Source organism: Numida meleagris, chromosome 17 (assembly GCF_002078875.1).
Source record: "Numida meleagris isolate 19003 breed g44 Domestic line chromosome 17, NumMel1.0, whole genome shotgun sequence".
Lineage (NCBI taxonomy): Eukaryota > Metazoa > Chordata > Aves > Galliformes > Numididae > Numida > Numida meleagris.
In genome coordinates this window covers 4,570,956-4,585,160 of record NC_034425.1, presented here as the reverse complement: position 1 = coordinate 4,585,160, position 14,205 = coordinate 4,570,956, and the positions used below count along the sequence as shown (strand labels likewise).

Sequence of the window (14,205 nt, the reverse complement as noted above, 5' to 3'; positions counted from 1 at the left end):
CCCCCGCCGCTCACCCTCGTAGATGAAGCGCACGTTCTCCTCGTGGGCCGGCGTGAAGATCTCGCTGCCGGCGCCGGGGGAACGCGGGCCGCCGCTCCGCTTGCCGTTGTAAACGACGCGAGACACGGGGGAGCTGAAAGCGAAGCGCGGGGCTGAGCGGGGCCTGGGGCCGCGTCTGGGCCCGGGCCCGGGGCGGGGCTCACCTGGCCATGGCGCGGTGCGTGCGGCGGCGCGGCTCGGCTCGGCGCGGCTGCGGAGAGAAAGGAGAAGGCGGCCAGGCCGGGGCTAGGCCGCGGGCCGCCCTGCGCCCGTCGCCATGGCAACGCGCGCCCCTCACCTGGGCCCGACTCCCGCCTCCGCTCGCCTTCGGGCCGCCACGGAAGCGCCGCAGCGCGCAGGCGCGGCCACGCCCCCGAGCCGGCGCGGCCCCGCCCTCGACGTCACGTGCCCCCTCCCCGCGCCCGGGCCCCGCCCCCCGCAGCGGCTGCGCGCGCCGTGTCCGAAAGCTTTATTGGAAAAGTACAAAGCGAGCCCCGCGGCCCCGCCCGGACCCAGCCCGAGCCCCGTGCAGCCCCGCTGCCCGGCCGTGACGCCCGTTCCCATCAGTCCATCGTGGCGGCCTGGAAAAGCTCCACCAGGTCCTTGTACTCGGGGTCGATGAGGTCCGACGGCTTCTCCCCGTCGTCCGTGGTGGCCTCCAGGCTGGCCCCCAGCGACAGGAGGTACCTGCGGCGGCGACAGCGTGAGCCCGAGCCGGGCAGCCCTCCGAGCCCGGCCCCGGCCCCGTGGCCGCCCACCTGGCGATGTCGGCGTGGCCGTCGCTGCAGGCCATGTGCAGGGGCGTCCACCCGTTCTCGTCCTTCTGGTGGATGTCAGCGCCGTACTTCACCAGGAGCTTGACGCAGTCCAGGTTCCCCGTGAGCACCGCTTGGTGCAGGGCGGCCATGCCTGCAAGGAAGGGACGGGTCGGTGCGTGGCCGCCGGCTGAGTGCAGCCCGGGAAGGAGCGGTGCCATAAACCCTCGGTATCGGGGAGATGAGTTTGGGGAAAGACACAAAGCCCGAGGAACTGAGAGGAGCTGCCGCAGGTTTCTGTTTTTACAGCATCTGTTACCCTGTTGAGCGCTGCAGCACCTGTCTCCCGTGTTTCCCCAGTTCTCCCCTGTATCTGAGGCTCCGCTGAGCCCCTGCCCGTTGCCTGGCCCCCGTCTCCTCCAAGACACCAGCAGGCACCAGCCCTGTGCTGCCCAACATTCAGGAGTTCCTTACAGAGCAAGGCATGAGGCAATCAGCGTACATGGGGGGAAGCGTGGGTCATTTGAGATCGTGCCTTCGTGGCCATGTGACAGCAGATGCCAAAGCCAAGCACACGGAAGAGACAAATTCTGGGCTCTGCACCAGCCTGTATGGTTCAGGACATTCCATAAACAGTTTTTAGCAAGGCTGGGCACAAACATAACACAATGCCTTCTCCATAAACATTAATTCCGCAAGGGCACAGATTCATGCGTGTGAGAGAGAGCAGTGTTTGTGAGCCATGGCTGGAGCCAAGAACAAAACAGAACCTTGCTTCTCCTCACTCCTTCCCCAGAACCAGGATAGAAGAGGCAAGAGTCCCACTGCCCGGCCCCGAGCTCCACATACCCACCCACGCTCTCTTTGTCATTACCCGCGTTCCTGCTCCTTTTCTGGGTCACACCGCACTGGTGGGTGTGTGGGTGCACCACTGTGCCTAGCGGGGCCCTGGCTTGTTCTCCTCTTCCTGCAGCACACGCTGACTGTGCTGCTGAGGGGAGACTCTGGGGCAGCGATGCAGGGCTCTCTCGGGCCCTAAGGACAATGGCTGGGGGCAGTTCTCCTCACAAGGGAAGGAAAACAATTTGATTTCAACCACCAAGCTGTCACGGGCAGCCTGGAACCAAGCTCCGTCCGCGCCGCTCCCTCGTGGCCCAGCGAGCCGTGACACTGTGCAGCTTGCAGCACTCACCGGAGGGGTAGATGGTGTCCAGAGCCACTTTCCTGGTACGTATGAACCTGCCCACCTGCTCCAGGTCCCCCTGCCTGATGTGGTCCTGAAAGATGACGTCGTTGGGGAAGTGCACCGTACGCGAAGCTCTCAGTCTCTGGCGATATCGACTGTACCGGTGCATTGAGACTGGGAAATAGTCCTTCATGCTGCCCGCAGCCCTGAGATGCTGCGCAGGAATGTGGAGGCTGCACGACAGCCGTGTGGGCAGCACTCGGCCCGTGCTGCCCTCGGAGCACCGCTTTCTCCTCTCCCTTGCAGGCCCGTCTCTGCCAGGAGGTGCGATGGAGCCTGGCCCCGCTGGGCCTGTTGTGAGCAGCCTGCTGGGCCCGTGGGACGGTGCGACGGCGGTGCACCACTCCAGGCCCAGGACTGATGGTTCTCCAGTGGCATGGCATTATATAGGCTCTGGGGGCTATTTTGGGGACGTGAAGCTCATGCTGCTTACTCTGATACTTGGTAATTGAGCTGCCCAGGCCGGAGCCTCCCACTTTTGGGCAGAGGTTGGTGTCTCGTCTTACCGCCCACCTGTTGATGTGCCCATCCAAGGGGTCAAACCTGCTGCTCCGCATGGACAGCCCTCCAGAGAAGCTCAGAACTTCCAGCAGCAAGTCCTCACACACACACGAGCATGCCAGGGAAAGGACACAAATGCAAGCACCAGGCGATGGGAGCCAGCTGCTTGCGTACTGATGGTGCCAAGTACACTCAGAGCTAAGTCACTTTCCTGTAGTTGCATCAGCTGACCTGCGAGGGTGCAGCATGAGCTGTGCTTCCCAGCACGATCGCAGGGCTGAGTACAGCCAGGCCAGGAGAACACCATGAGGACATGGGTGCCGTGAGCGACCTTCCGAGGACAGAGACGCTGCTGCTGTTCCTGGTGATGCAAATGAGAGCTGCTCGGTGACAGTCCATGGTCCTGCTTCAAACCTGGAAGCGGCTGCTATGTGACAGTGGGCTCCTACTGAACAGCTTTAGAACAACAGCACCACCTCCACACAGTTGCTATGGCCATCAAAGGCCTGAAACGGGCCATTAACTTTGAGATAAATCTTTCAGGCCAGCCAGGGGCTCAAGCAATGACTGCTCCTCCATCCTTGTTACCATCACGGTTTGGTGATTTCAAGCATTTTGTGCTGCTTTTGATGTGGCCTGCCCAGACAATACAGCCATGCAGTGTGTCAGGAAGAATCCCTGTCCCACTTCAAGAGTCACGGAGCGTTTGTTCTGCACCGCTGCAGCTTAACCTTGTACTGAGCTCTTGCCAGGTCAGCCTGTCTCCCACCTGAGAAGCGCCTACTCCAGCTGTCATCTTCTGGCCGAGACACTGATCTCTGCTCAGCAGTGCTTTGCACCACACAACAGGAGGCCCAACCATCTGCTGGAGAGACAGAATGCTCGCAGCCTGCTGTCTCAGAACAGCAGCAAGTTGTATACAGAAGATGACTCCAGCAGAGTCCTGCTCTGCCAAGAGCAGCCTGAGTGCATGAGAAAGCCCCCCTCCTCTGAGCAGAGCTGTAAACAACCCAGCCCCACTTCAGAGCTCAGCCTTGTTTACACTCTCACTGGCTCCCCAACATTGACCTTTCTGCGCTGATTCCTAGCCAGGAGCATTCACACTGAACTTCTAACAGTCTTCTTTTGCCCCCTCCCAAACGTAAAACAGCTTTCTTATTCAGAGCAGCTACTAACAGGTGTGGCATTACCTATCAGCAGGCCCAGCATCACTGCTGCTCTGAAGGTTTGTGCATACAAGCCAGCACCAAGCAGTGGCTGCGCTCCTAAGGGTTGCTCCTACAGCAAAAGGTTGGAGCCCAGCACTGCCCCACTCCAGTGCACCCAAGTTAAGTTAAGTTAAGCAACTGGCCCCAGCAACCTCCTGATGTGCCCTCTAGGTTTGCTGTGACATTTTTAGCAAATTTCCCCACAAAAATATTTTCAGCAGTAAGTGACTGGTGTGGAAATAGCAATGTAGCTCACTAGATCATGTGAGCCTGACGAGCAGAGCTTCAGGCAGCCCCAGGTTTCCCTGTAGGCAAATTCCTTGGTTAACTGCTCAAGAGCAAAGAGGTCCCATCATCTCAAGCCAGCTGGCAGCCAGAGCAGCTTACTCTCAGAGCTCCAGCCAATGCATGCTGACTGCTAATAGAGCAGCTAGTCGTCTGCCTGCATAAACTCATTTACTGAGCACAACACGGTTATCTCTGTTTTCATGTATAGATTAGTTAACAGAAATTGCTTCAGGCTGTCTAAAGCAGCCAGTGCCGCCTGCAGAATTGGATGTAGCCAGGAAATGTATCCATCCAAAAAAGCTCATGCTTTTTTCAACACCATTTAGGCAGAATCACTCAGGAACCACTCTAAAACTCTAATCCTGTCAGCTCAGGTCCAAATACCCATTATGTGTTCCAGAAAATATTTAGAGACATAGTAGTATTAAAATCTCAACTTTATTTGGCCAACAAATTCAGTTCCAATGTTATTATAAGCGGAATGCTAAGAACTAGCCTGATGCAGGTCAGGCCTTTGAGGCACTCCCTTGTTCAAGTTCTTCCCCTAAACCCAGTAATCGCAAATTTCACGTTTCACGTATTTTTTTTTTTATCAGGCCCTCCCATACCACCCACCTGCCTGGTCAACCCATTCAAAATAATGCATAGGAAGTGACTGCAAAATGGTCTCGCATTTGATCAAAAGGATGGCAGCACAGCTAAGCTGGTGAGCCAGCAATCACTTCCACCCTCAGAGCCTGCCACAGCCAGTGCACAGTATTCCACCCTTCCACATTTTGAAGTCATCTTTAAGTATCTTAAAGCAGAAGGGAAAGGAAATGAAATGTCTAGTGAGCATGAAGAGAAGCACCTTCACATCCACCTTTCACCAGGACTGATGCAGTCAGCCTATTGCCTCCTCCCCTACACACTTTGATTTCCAGGGAAGAACAGCTGAGACAAATAAGAACCCTGACAGGTGGAGAAATCTATGGGCTTTTCAGAGAAAAAGAAGGAAAAAGCTTTCTTGGAAGGTGTTAGTGGCAATGCTCCAGAATGCTGGGCAATTAAATTCATGCTACCACTTCGCAACTTGCTTCTACCCAGAAGAACGGAATACTTGAAACAAAACTGTGTACAAAAAAGTACATCACAATAAAAAAAATAATGAACCCAGCTGGCTGGGCTGGCTACCTAGCGATAGATCCCTTCTCAAAAGTGAAAAGAAAGAAAAATATAGTGAAGTGTAAAGACAAGTGAGGGTGAAGCGTTACTTTAAAAGCCAATCCCTGGATTTCCAGTCATTCACCTCCTGCTTTAAATCTTAATGGGTTTCTGACTCATTGGGCTGCATAACAGCAACCAATTTAGTGTCTGATTTTTTGGGTGATGTAGATCAGTCATCTCTTTACAACTCATCCTTTTGGACTTTTTGCTCATCATCATCACCTTCCTCAAGGTCTGTTTCTTCATCTGTCTCCAGATCTTCCAGATCCTGTATAGCGTACAAAAGATAACTATTGGTTTTGAATCTGCCCAATAGGCCAGAAACATAATACAGTGAGATGAGAGAACCTGTTCTGCTGCTGCCATCTCAACAAGGCATCCTGAAACTTCCCAAATTCAGAACTCTAAGCAGAGATCACAGCTTAGAACCCTCTGAAAGTTGGTACCTGCATGTCTAATAGCCTTTGCCCAGACAGCTGAGGAGCTGCTAACCAAATACACAGCATGTGTGATGTTCATCACAGCACTCAAGTTCCAGCCACCGAGCAAGCTTGTTTAAGAAGGCCCAAGTACTCCAGCAGTCTGCACACCAGCTATGGAGGCTGCTTTTTCAAGTTTAAAGGTTTCAGTATCAGCAGTTTACGTGCACTTGCACTTAAGCATCCCAGGAAGATTTTTTTCCATTTTAAACACCCAAGTGTTTTCAATAAAACCAGTCCATTACAGGCCAGCAGCTAGCCAGGTTTCAAGTGAACAGACCAGTCATATTCTGTGAGACACTCTTGCTCACCAGCAATGCTTTTCTGCCACGTAATCCATGCTCTGCATTCCAGAGAATGGTATTTTGAGAATAATGTATTAATTTTTATTACTCACATCATCAGCTGCTGCTCCATCCTGGCCTCCACTCTCCAAGAATTTTTTGAAGCCTTCTAGTGTCCTCTCTCCATTATAGTCAATTACCTACATGGGAAAACACATCAAGATAACTGTTACAGGCACCCACAGAACCATGTCCCTGGAGAGGAGAATTCTCTTTCTGAGCAAGAGTCATCATGCCAAGCAAAAGGGAATTTAAAAATTCACCTTCACCCATATGAGACGAAGGAAAACAGCTCAGCCACTAGACTTCAGAGATCACTGCGAGGAGAGAATAGCCTGCAGATGAGCACACTGTCCTCTGCTATACTTCCTCTTTCCCCCAGCTCCCACTTCCCATCCCCACCGTTTCCTGTAACCCACCCTCCCACAGTCTCGTGTTCTATAGACTTGACATATTCTCTCTCTACAGAAGGGAAAGCCCTCCCACAAGCTTTTGCCCAGAAATGAACTCAAGCAGACAACCAAGCATTTCTAATGTTCCCTTGTTATTCCATCAGTAGAAAGGTCAGCTGCCTTCTTACGTTTCTGCCAGAGCCTGCAGGGAAGAACTTGAGTGTGGGGAAGCTGTGAATTTTCACTGCCTCTACTTCATTGGCTGTTGAATCCATCTTGGCAATGACAATGTTCTCATGGTCACTGTAGGTCTCTCCCAGCTTGTCCCAGATAGGAGCCAGCTGCTTACAGTGACCACACCACGGAGCATCTGTTAATTAACAAAGACACTGCTAGCACCAACAGTCTAACAAGTTAACATCACTTAAACCCTACACCAGACAGCCAAGTTCACACATGTATTTTCAGCTGATGCTGAAAATGTGGTTCGGATTCTGTATGATGCTTTCTCCCCAGCCCTAATATGGAGAATTTTAGAACTCCTTTCATACCAATTAGTTCAAAACAGCTACTGAAAAGTACTTACAGAACTCCACAAAGACATTCTTATTCTCATCAAAAGCAACTTCTTCAAAATTCTTCCCAACAAGAACTTTGACAGGCTGCTTGTCCCAGTCTTCAGGCAGATCCTGGCTCATCAGGTGGGGCTGGAGTAAGAAGTGAAATTTAGAGATGCAGTCTGCTCTACAGCTACTTGGAATGAGTATGTACCACAGACTGGAAGACCTGAGTCCAGCCATAGCCCAAAGTGCTTCAGACTCTAAATCCGATGAATCTTTCACTTTTTCTGTTTACAGGAATTCTACTCCCCACCCTCAATAAGTGGGGAAACAGGTGCTTATGCATGGGAAGAACTCCAGATTAGCTCTGACAAGAATATTGTTGCTAGTGTTATTCTCATAGGACTGAGGTTTGCTGGCAGGAGCAGCCAGATAAATAGCCCCACTCCTTTAAGAAGCAGGAAGAGCAGACACCAATTGTACTAGGGACCAGATGTTACATCTGCTTTACTACAGTCTTCATGCCCCAGCTGTATTACCCTTTGTTTCTTAGCATGAAGCATGCAAGACATTATATATTTTAGTTGGAAAGATTTTCTCCTTACAAACAACATTTCAGACAACTCTTCACAGGTAGCATTCATCTTTGTTACCTTGATCTTGCCCTCCAGGAATTTATTGCAGAATTCCTTGATCTTGTCTGCTGTGAGGTCATCTGATTCAGGTTTGTACTTGGTCATTTCTTCTTCTAGTGTTATCAAACGTACAGCTGGACATTCTTCTTTCTTTAGGCCAAAAAACTCCAAAATCCTTTGATTATCACTGTGGTCGCTGTCTATGAAGATGAACAGGATCTTTGGAGGAAGAAGAGGCAAAGAGGTAAAGACCTTTTGACTAATTACACTTCTCGCTCACACGTTCATCACTCATGCACAGACATATCAATACACTCACACACACAGTAGCTAAGTCAGCCTCTTCCTTCTCAAAGCCAGGGAGATGACAGAATGCATGCTAGAGCTTCAACGCTTCAAGCAACTTGCATGCAGACTTGGCATCACTGTTGTGGCAAGTGATGCTTCCAGTCGTCTTCCACATTTAATTGGATACAGGCAGACAGTTCTGCAGGAGGTAGTCACTTAATTCGTAGTCCAAGAAATCCACCTTACCTTCCCTTTGAAGTTTCCAGCTGCAGCCTTGAAGTTGTCCAATTTCCCTTCATAATCAGACACGCTTTTTGGTAAGAACAGCAGAATGTGTGTCTTGATCTCTCCTCCAAAGATTTTAGGAGCGGTCTGGGGAATAAAAAACTGAACTGAAAACAAAGCTTGGCACTGCCATTCTCACTATATCACACAAGTGAAGTACTACAGGACTGCTTTGAACAGCAAGCTTACACCTCCTTTCCTTGTGTTCTTCCCTCACTCAACTGAGCTCTAGCATAAGCAGTTAGATCACTCCTTAAACCAGCATCAGCTCCAGCATAAAACAGCACACAATCCGTATTATTAATGTCATGACATGCATTTAGTGACTATGGACAGAGGTCTCACACATCTGAATACCCACCTGCTCAGTAAACTCTATGACAAGAGGCAACTGATTAGACTTGATGAAGTTCAGCAAGTTATCTTTTGTTAGATCCCCTTCAAAGTTGTTACGACCTTCGTCAAACTGAAAAACAGATATATTCTTGCATTAGGGCACTACTATTTTCTGTACATCCTCTTTCAAGAAGTGAATACATTTGCATCAGAATCACTGCCTCAGTGATCTCAGCTCACTGAGCACATTTCCATCTCTCAACAAGGTCACCACATTTTCACAGTATCTGGATCAATGCACTCTTCCTCCCAGCAAGCAAACCCCCAAATCACCGCTAGCAGCGAAAGGTTAGTGGCAACAAGACATTCAACCTCTGTCTTCGCATTGCTTTACACAGCCATGAAACAATTCGTGAAATAGGTCACTGAGAACTTTTAATAGCTGCCTTACAGCATTGCTGAAAGCATTATAGACCAGTGAGGAGCTACCAGAGCAGGGACAGCATTCTGCACAGGAGTTAGCAGAGTACACGTAATTAACCAGACAGTGCTGTGAGAAGTCTGACAGCAAAACCCACCGTGCCGTGGAAGTAAATAGCAGTTTACTCAGCTCTGCAGGGGTGGTTCAGCCTCTATTGTTAGAGACAACACCACATGTTTAATACATGCACTGCACTACAGGTGCCAAATCCTTTTTTAAATTCGGCAGCACCTGCATGCCTGACCAGGATTCTCAGAACCCACTCTGGCAGCCTGGAAAGGGAACAGCTCTAGAGGAGCATCAAGGTTACAGAGGATGTGCAGGACAACACAAAGCAGCTCTCAAGTTACTGAGAGACAAGACAGTGGACTGAGATGTACTTCCTCGAGCAGAAGTTTAACAGCCACAGCTGAAAAGCTGAGCAAAACACAACACACTTCTAATTAGTACATCCCAGAGCATTGCACGCCTTGACACCTTCAGAGTGGCGGCTGTTTGAGGGTCTTTTCAAGTCTGGATGATATACACAGACAATAAGGTAATGAACCACAAGGGCCTAAACACCCTTCTTAGACTCAGTTAACCACAGGAAGCTGAGCTGAAGTCTAAAACTAGCACTGCTGGCACAAAAGCAGCACTTAGACCCCCACATTTGGTTTTCACTGGCGTTCATTTTCACCTTGGTTTTAGGGGAGACTAGATGCGTTTTAGAACTCTCAAGGCACTACCACAGGAGCCCTGAAACAAGAACAAGGTAATGCTCAAATGCTGAAAGCGATCTTGCCTTCTTTCTTCTGCACAGAAGACATTCTGCAGCACCTCCAGCTCATGCTGGCTCAGGAGCATGAGGCTCCAAGGCTCCTCCTCTTCCAACACACAACATAAAAGCTGCCACAAACACGTATCTGAGTTAACTACACTGATGTGAAATACAGCTTGAAAATTTCTTCACTATTAAAATGGTGCCACTACTGAGAACCCTGAAAAAGTATTAGCAGTAACAGAACTTGCAGGAGCTAAGAGTTAGAAAAATAGCACAAAATCAAACCTGCACAAATCCATTTCAGCCTAGCATGAGCCTTGAATAGAGGACAGAGGGATGCACACTGTAAGCTGCACAGCAAGAGCAAGTGCAAGCAGTACGTCAGCCAAGAACACTTCTCCCCCAATCCCAGCTTCCCTTTTGTAAGAAACTAACATCTTGAACTTGTTAGCCAGATAACCCACTTCCACTCTCAGCCACACTGATCTGAGGAACCTCTGGCTTACAGTATACAGGCCTCTAACACCATGAATGTAAGAACTACGCCTTCAGAGGTGCAGTGAAAAGAAAAATGCTATTTTAGCTGAAGGAAGAAAGACTGAAGTCATTAAATCCTTCAGCCTGTCTTCAGTCAGACTGGTCAGAGTGACAACTGTGATTAGGTTACAGACTTAATCAGTCTGAACACAAAGCAGCTTTCCCCTCTGCCTTGCTGCATCCAAGCATGCAATGCCACCACATCCAAGGAATCTCTACTTGTCTTCTCCAATCTAGACTTGATCCCTGTGACTTGAATTTTAACAGGTGAAAGATGTCACTAAGTTTATTTCTCATTCCATAGACTGCCAGCATCCCGTTGCATGAAATGCAACTGCCCCAACCTCATCAGCTGAAACTGTAAATCCTCTTAGGAACTTCACCATAATCACTACGCAGTGAAACTCAAAGCAATGGGAGGCAGAACACATCTTGAAAGTAGCAGGGATCAATAACAGGTGTGTTGAAAGCAACTTTGCTAAGCCATAATCAAACAAGATACCATGGCAAGTCACCAAAACCTTGGCTGTCACCCTGTTTAAAGACCTTCAAAGTTCAGTGAGGGGTGTGGGACACAGGGCACAGTAAAAGCTACAGCCATAAATATTTTAGAGCTCATGCTGACCATTACTGCACTGCAGCCAGATACTCAAGAAACAAAAGTGAGAGTGAAGAAACCTTTCGGATGCAAAGTCCAACAGCCTCCTGAAGGTAACGCATGGCCAGCAGACCAACAAGACTGCCCTCTACTGAGCAAGAGCCTCACCCCTGACCACTGCACCCTGCCAAGGGACTCAGCGCTCTGCTGCCCCAGAACATGGCTGCGGGCTCTGCCTTCCCCTTTCCCCATGAGCTCTGAGGTTTGGAAATTCCTAGACAGGATAGAATCTTTCAGTTTCATTCAGGAGCATCCTCATTTGGATTAAACTCTCTATTTCAATAGAAGATGACTCAGGTGTGGTGTTCACATTTGAGCTGTCGGGTACCTTCTTGAAGAGGACCACTCCATCTTGGCTAAGCTGGTACTTGGAGAAGACGTCAGCACTGGAAGAAATCCCAAAAGGAATGTCATCCACAGATTCTGCTGCCAACAAAAACTCCTTCGCAGCATCTGATGTCACATCCTGGAGAATAAAGGAAGGTGTTTCATACAGAACACGTTGAACTACAGCATAAACATCCCAGGGCTCACCAGCCAGAGAACCTGAAGATCAAGTAAGGCAGGACAGCAAGTGTTTCACAATATATGAGCCTTCCCCAGCTGTCAGGTCCCAAAGGGCAGAAAGCAGGGAAGGTCCCAAGCAGACATGAGACCCTCTGGAACAGAAGCATAAACTCTACCTTAAAGAAACCAATCACAACCACTTCATGGGAATCCACCAACGTCTCCGCTGCAGCAGCATCTGTCAGGGTAGTGGCAGCCGGGCCCGTGCGCTTCTTCAGCCAGCTGACAATATCATCTGCTTCTCTACCAGCTACACCAGAAAGGTAAGAACACCGATTCACTTCTGCCTCAGCTTAAGAGCGCACAACCCCAAGTTCCCAGCAGCAGGCTGACAGCTCACAAAGAGCTGAGGTCATTTACACAACTGCTTCTTTCACTCCCAGCATAATTAAATCCCCTCATTACTGTTAAGTCAAGGTACAAGGGATCTCAGGAGCCCGTCCCTCCCACAGCTGCTCCAGCCCAAGCATGTTTTAAACTCTGAGCATCAGCAACAGCACTTCTCCAAGAAACCGGTGCTGCTTCTCAGAAACATGCCACCTTCCAAATTCCCCATGCTGCACCTCACTCCCACAGCCCAAAACGCTACAGCTCAGTGCTCGCAATGCTCAGTAACTCTCAGCGTGGTCACCCTTTTGTCATCAGCTCCGTCCACCCCTTCACTCAACTCCCCCTCCCCCCATTTTTCCACTTCGTGGCGTGAAGCCGGGGGGCTGGAACCGCCCTGGGCTCCCGCACAGCAGCGATTCCCCGCGCCGCTTCACCCCGGGGCCTCCCCGCGCCCCACCCGGCCCCGCCGCCCCGGGACGGCCCCGCGGACCTTTGTCCGCTCCCGGCGCGGTGCCGCGGCGCCACGTGCGCGGGGGGACGGAGCAAGGGCCGCTGCCACGTCGCTGCTCGCGCCGCTCACCTGTGTACTCGCGGGGCGCGGTCTTGTCCCCGTTGCGGAAGAACTTGATGGTGGGGTACCCGCGCACGCCGAACTGCTGCGCCAGCTCCGCCTCCTCCGTGGCGTCCACCTTGGCCAGGCGGATCTCCGAGCCCTCCGCCTTCAGCTGCGCCGCCGCCTTCGCGTACTCCGGGGCCAGCGCCTTGCAGTGGCCGCACCACGGCGCGTCTGCGGGGCGGCAGTCAGCGGGGCCGCGGGCACGGCGCCTCCCGACCCGCCGCCCCGACCGCCCGCCCGCTCCGCCGCCCCCAGCCCAGCTCGGCCCGTTCCGCCGCTCCTCCATCCCGGCCCCGCCCGTCCCGGCCGCACTCACAGAACTCCACGAGCAGGTGGCGGTGCTCCGCCAGGGCCTGCTCGAAGTTGGAGGCGCGCAGCACCAGGACGCCGTCCTCCTCCTCCGGGGCCTCCGCGAGGCCGAGCGGCGGCACGAAGCAGAGCAGCGCTACGATCGCGCGCAGCCGCACCACGGCCATGGCGGCGCAGAGACGGGACGGGCCGGGACGGGCGTGCGGCTGCCGGCGCCGCCTTCCTTATAAACCCGCCTCCCGCCGCCGCCGCGTCCCATTGGTCGCGCCGCGCTGGCGCCGCCGCCGCCTGTCATTGGCTTGGTACGGCGCCCGGGCGGTCACGCGGCTCCCATTGGTCGGCCTGTTGGACACGCCCCCCTCCCGCCGCCGCGGATTGGCCGCCGGCCTCGCTCTCTTCTCGCGGTCCTCCATTGGTCTTCTTCCCCGCTGAGTCGGCCGCCATTGGCCGGCGCCTCTGTCTCGCGCGGCCGTCTGGCGTCGAACGTGGCAGTGGGGCGGTCCCGGCTGGGGGCACTGCGCCTGCGCACGGGGGAGACGCGCGTGGTGGATTCTGACTGGGCCGTGTCCGCCGCCTTCTGACCCTAACCGGAAGTGGAAGCGTTTCTTCCGGTGCGCGCTTCCCCTGCGGAGCGGAGCGTGGGCGTGTGACGTAGCGCGGACATGTCGCGGCGGTGTGCGGCAGCTGGGTCTGGCCTCGCGCTTGGGCCTCGTGGTGGGCACGGGCCACGTTCCACGAGCAAAGGCCTCGGATGCTCCGGACCGGATGCTGCGCGGTGGCAGGAGCACGAGGGGGCTGCTCGGTTCCACTGCGGCCTCCACCTATGTCCTGCAAACTATGAGGCCTGGAGCGAGCAGCTCTGTGTCCTGTCCTGGGGGGCGGGTGCCCTCCACGGCTCAGCACGAGGCTCGGCTGCCACGCCCTGCCCACAGCCACTGCCCCACGGAGAACGTGCGTGGCCTTTGGCTGCAGTGTTGGCACGCATGGGCTGCCCATTGATAAGAGCCAGCCGCACCCCGCCAGCGCACCAGCACAGGAGACCGCTTGCAAAACAGACCTCCTGCTCTTTGCTCTCCTCCTGCTTCCCCTTGCTGGGAGTGAGCCACGTGTGCCCAAGGGCAGCAGTGCTGGGAGCAAGGAGCTCCCTGGTTCTCCATGGGCACCTTCATCGTTCTGTTGGCGCTGGGAGCAGTTGTCCTTTCCAGGAGCTTTGGCTGCACATGGAGCTGGACTCTTCCCTGGCACAGAAAGAATCCAGTGAAGTTTTAGATGATGAAGCTTCTCTGAGGAAGGCAGCCTGCATGCAGCAGCTATCATCATTTACAAAGAGCGTAGCCTGCAGGGTGAGGGAGGTTCTCGCCCTTTGCTCTGCCCAGTGGAAG

General features: G+C 52.9%; 3 protein-coding genes across 4 annotated transcripts in view; all 3 read right to left on the bottom strand.

Moving 5' to 3' along the window:
* Positions 1 to 420, bottom strand: part of MCRIP1 (MAPK regulated corepressor interacting protein 1) — a 2,820-nt gene extending 2,400 nt beyond the window's left edge. For both annotated transcript variants that reach the window (XM_021415131.1, XM_021415130.1), the window contains exons 1-3: positions 338 to 420; positions 204 to 250; positions 15 to 133 (exon numbers count right to left, since the gene is read on the bottom strand). In XM_021415131.1, coding sequence (XP_021270806.1) covers positions 15 to 133; positions 204 to 211 — 127 coding nt within the window. In that variant the 5' untranslated portion in view covers positions 212 to 250; positions 338 to 420. The remainder of the gene's footprint in view (positions 1 to 14; positions 134 to 203; positions 251 to 337) is intronic.
* Positions 494 to 4,302, bottom strand: PPP1R27 (protein phosphatase 1 regulatory subunit 27). Its single transcript, XM_021414652.1, has 3 exons — positions 1,987 to 4,302; positions 798 to 948; positions 494 to 726 (listed from the first exon to the last, which is right to left on the bottom strand). The coding sequence occupies exons 1-3, from the start codon at positions 2,171 to 2,173 to the stop codon at positions 603 to 605; spliced, it is 462 nt and encodes a 153-aa protein (XP_021270327.1). The 5' UTR covers positions 2,174 to 4,302; the 3' UTR covers positions 494 to 602.
* Positions 4,457 to 13,047, bottom strand: P4HB (prolyl 4-hydroxylase subunit beta). The gene is made up of 11 exons (XM_021414647.1): positions 12,831 to 13,047; positions 12,479 to 12,685; positions 11,685 to 11,818; positions 11,330 to 11,467; positions 8,588 to 8,692; positions 8,188 to 8,313; positions 7,672 to 7,872; positions 7,045 to 7,165; positions 6,647 to 6,828; positions 6,120 to 6,206; positions 4,457 to 5,511 (listed from the first exon to the last, which is right to left on the bottom strand). Exons 1-11 carry the CDS (start codon positions 12,988 to 12,990, stop codon positions 5,425 to 5,427), a joined length of 1,548 nt encoding a protein of 515 aa, XP_021270322.1. The 5' UTR covers positions 12,991 to 13,047; the 3' UTR covers positions 4,457 to 5,424.

What these genes read in the sequence shown, in the direction of transcription:
- PPP1R27 (XM_021414652.1), bottom strand. Translation starts at nt 2,173, where the DNA reads ATGAAGGACTATTTCCCAGTCTCAATGCACCGGTACAGTCGATATCGC. An exon ending in GGACACCATCTACCCCTCCG is followed by an intron (nt 949 to 1,986) that starts GTGAGTGCTGCA and finishes CCTTCCTTGCAG; the next exon opens with GCATGGCCGCCCTGCACCAA. An exon ending in GGCCACGCCGACATCGCCAG is followed by an intron (nt 727 to 797) that starts GTGGGCGGCCAC and finishes TCGCCGCCGCAG; the next exon opens with GTACCTCCTGTCGCTGGGGG.
- P4HB (XM_021414647.1), bottom strand. Translation starts at nt 12,990, where the DNA reads ATGGCCGTGGTGCGGCTGCGCGCGATCGTAGCGCTGCTCTGCTTCGTG. An exon ending in TTGTGATTGGTTTCTTTAAG is followed by an intron (nt 11,468 to 11,684) that starts GTAGAGTTTATG and finishes TTTATTCTCCAG; the next exon opens with GATGTGACATCAGATGCTGC. An exon ending in GAGTGGTCCTCTTCAAGAAG is followed by an intron (nt 8,693 to 11,329) that starts GTACCCGACAGC and finishes TCTGTTTTTCAG; the next exon opens with TTTGACGAAGGTCGTAACAA.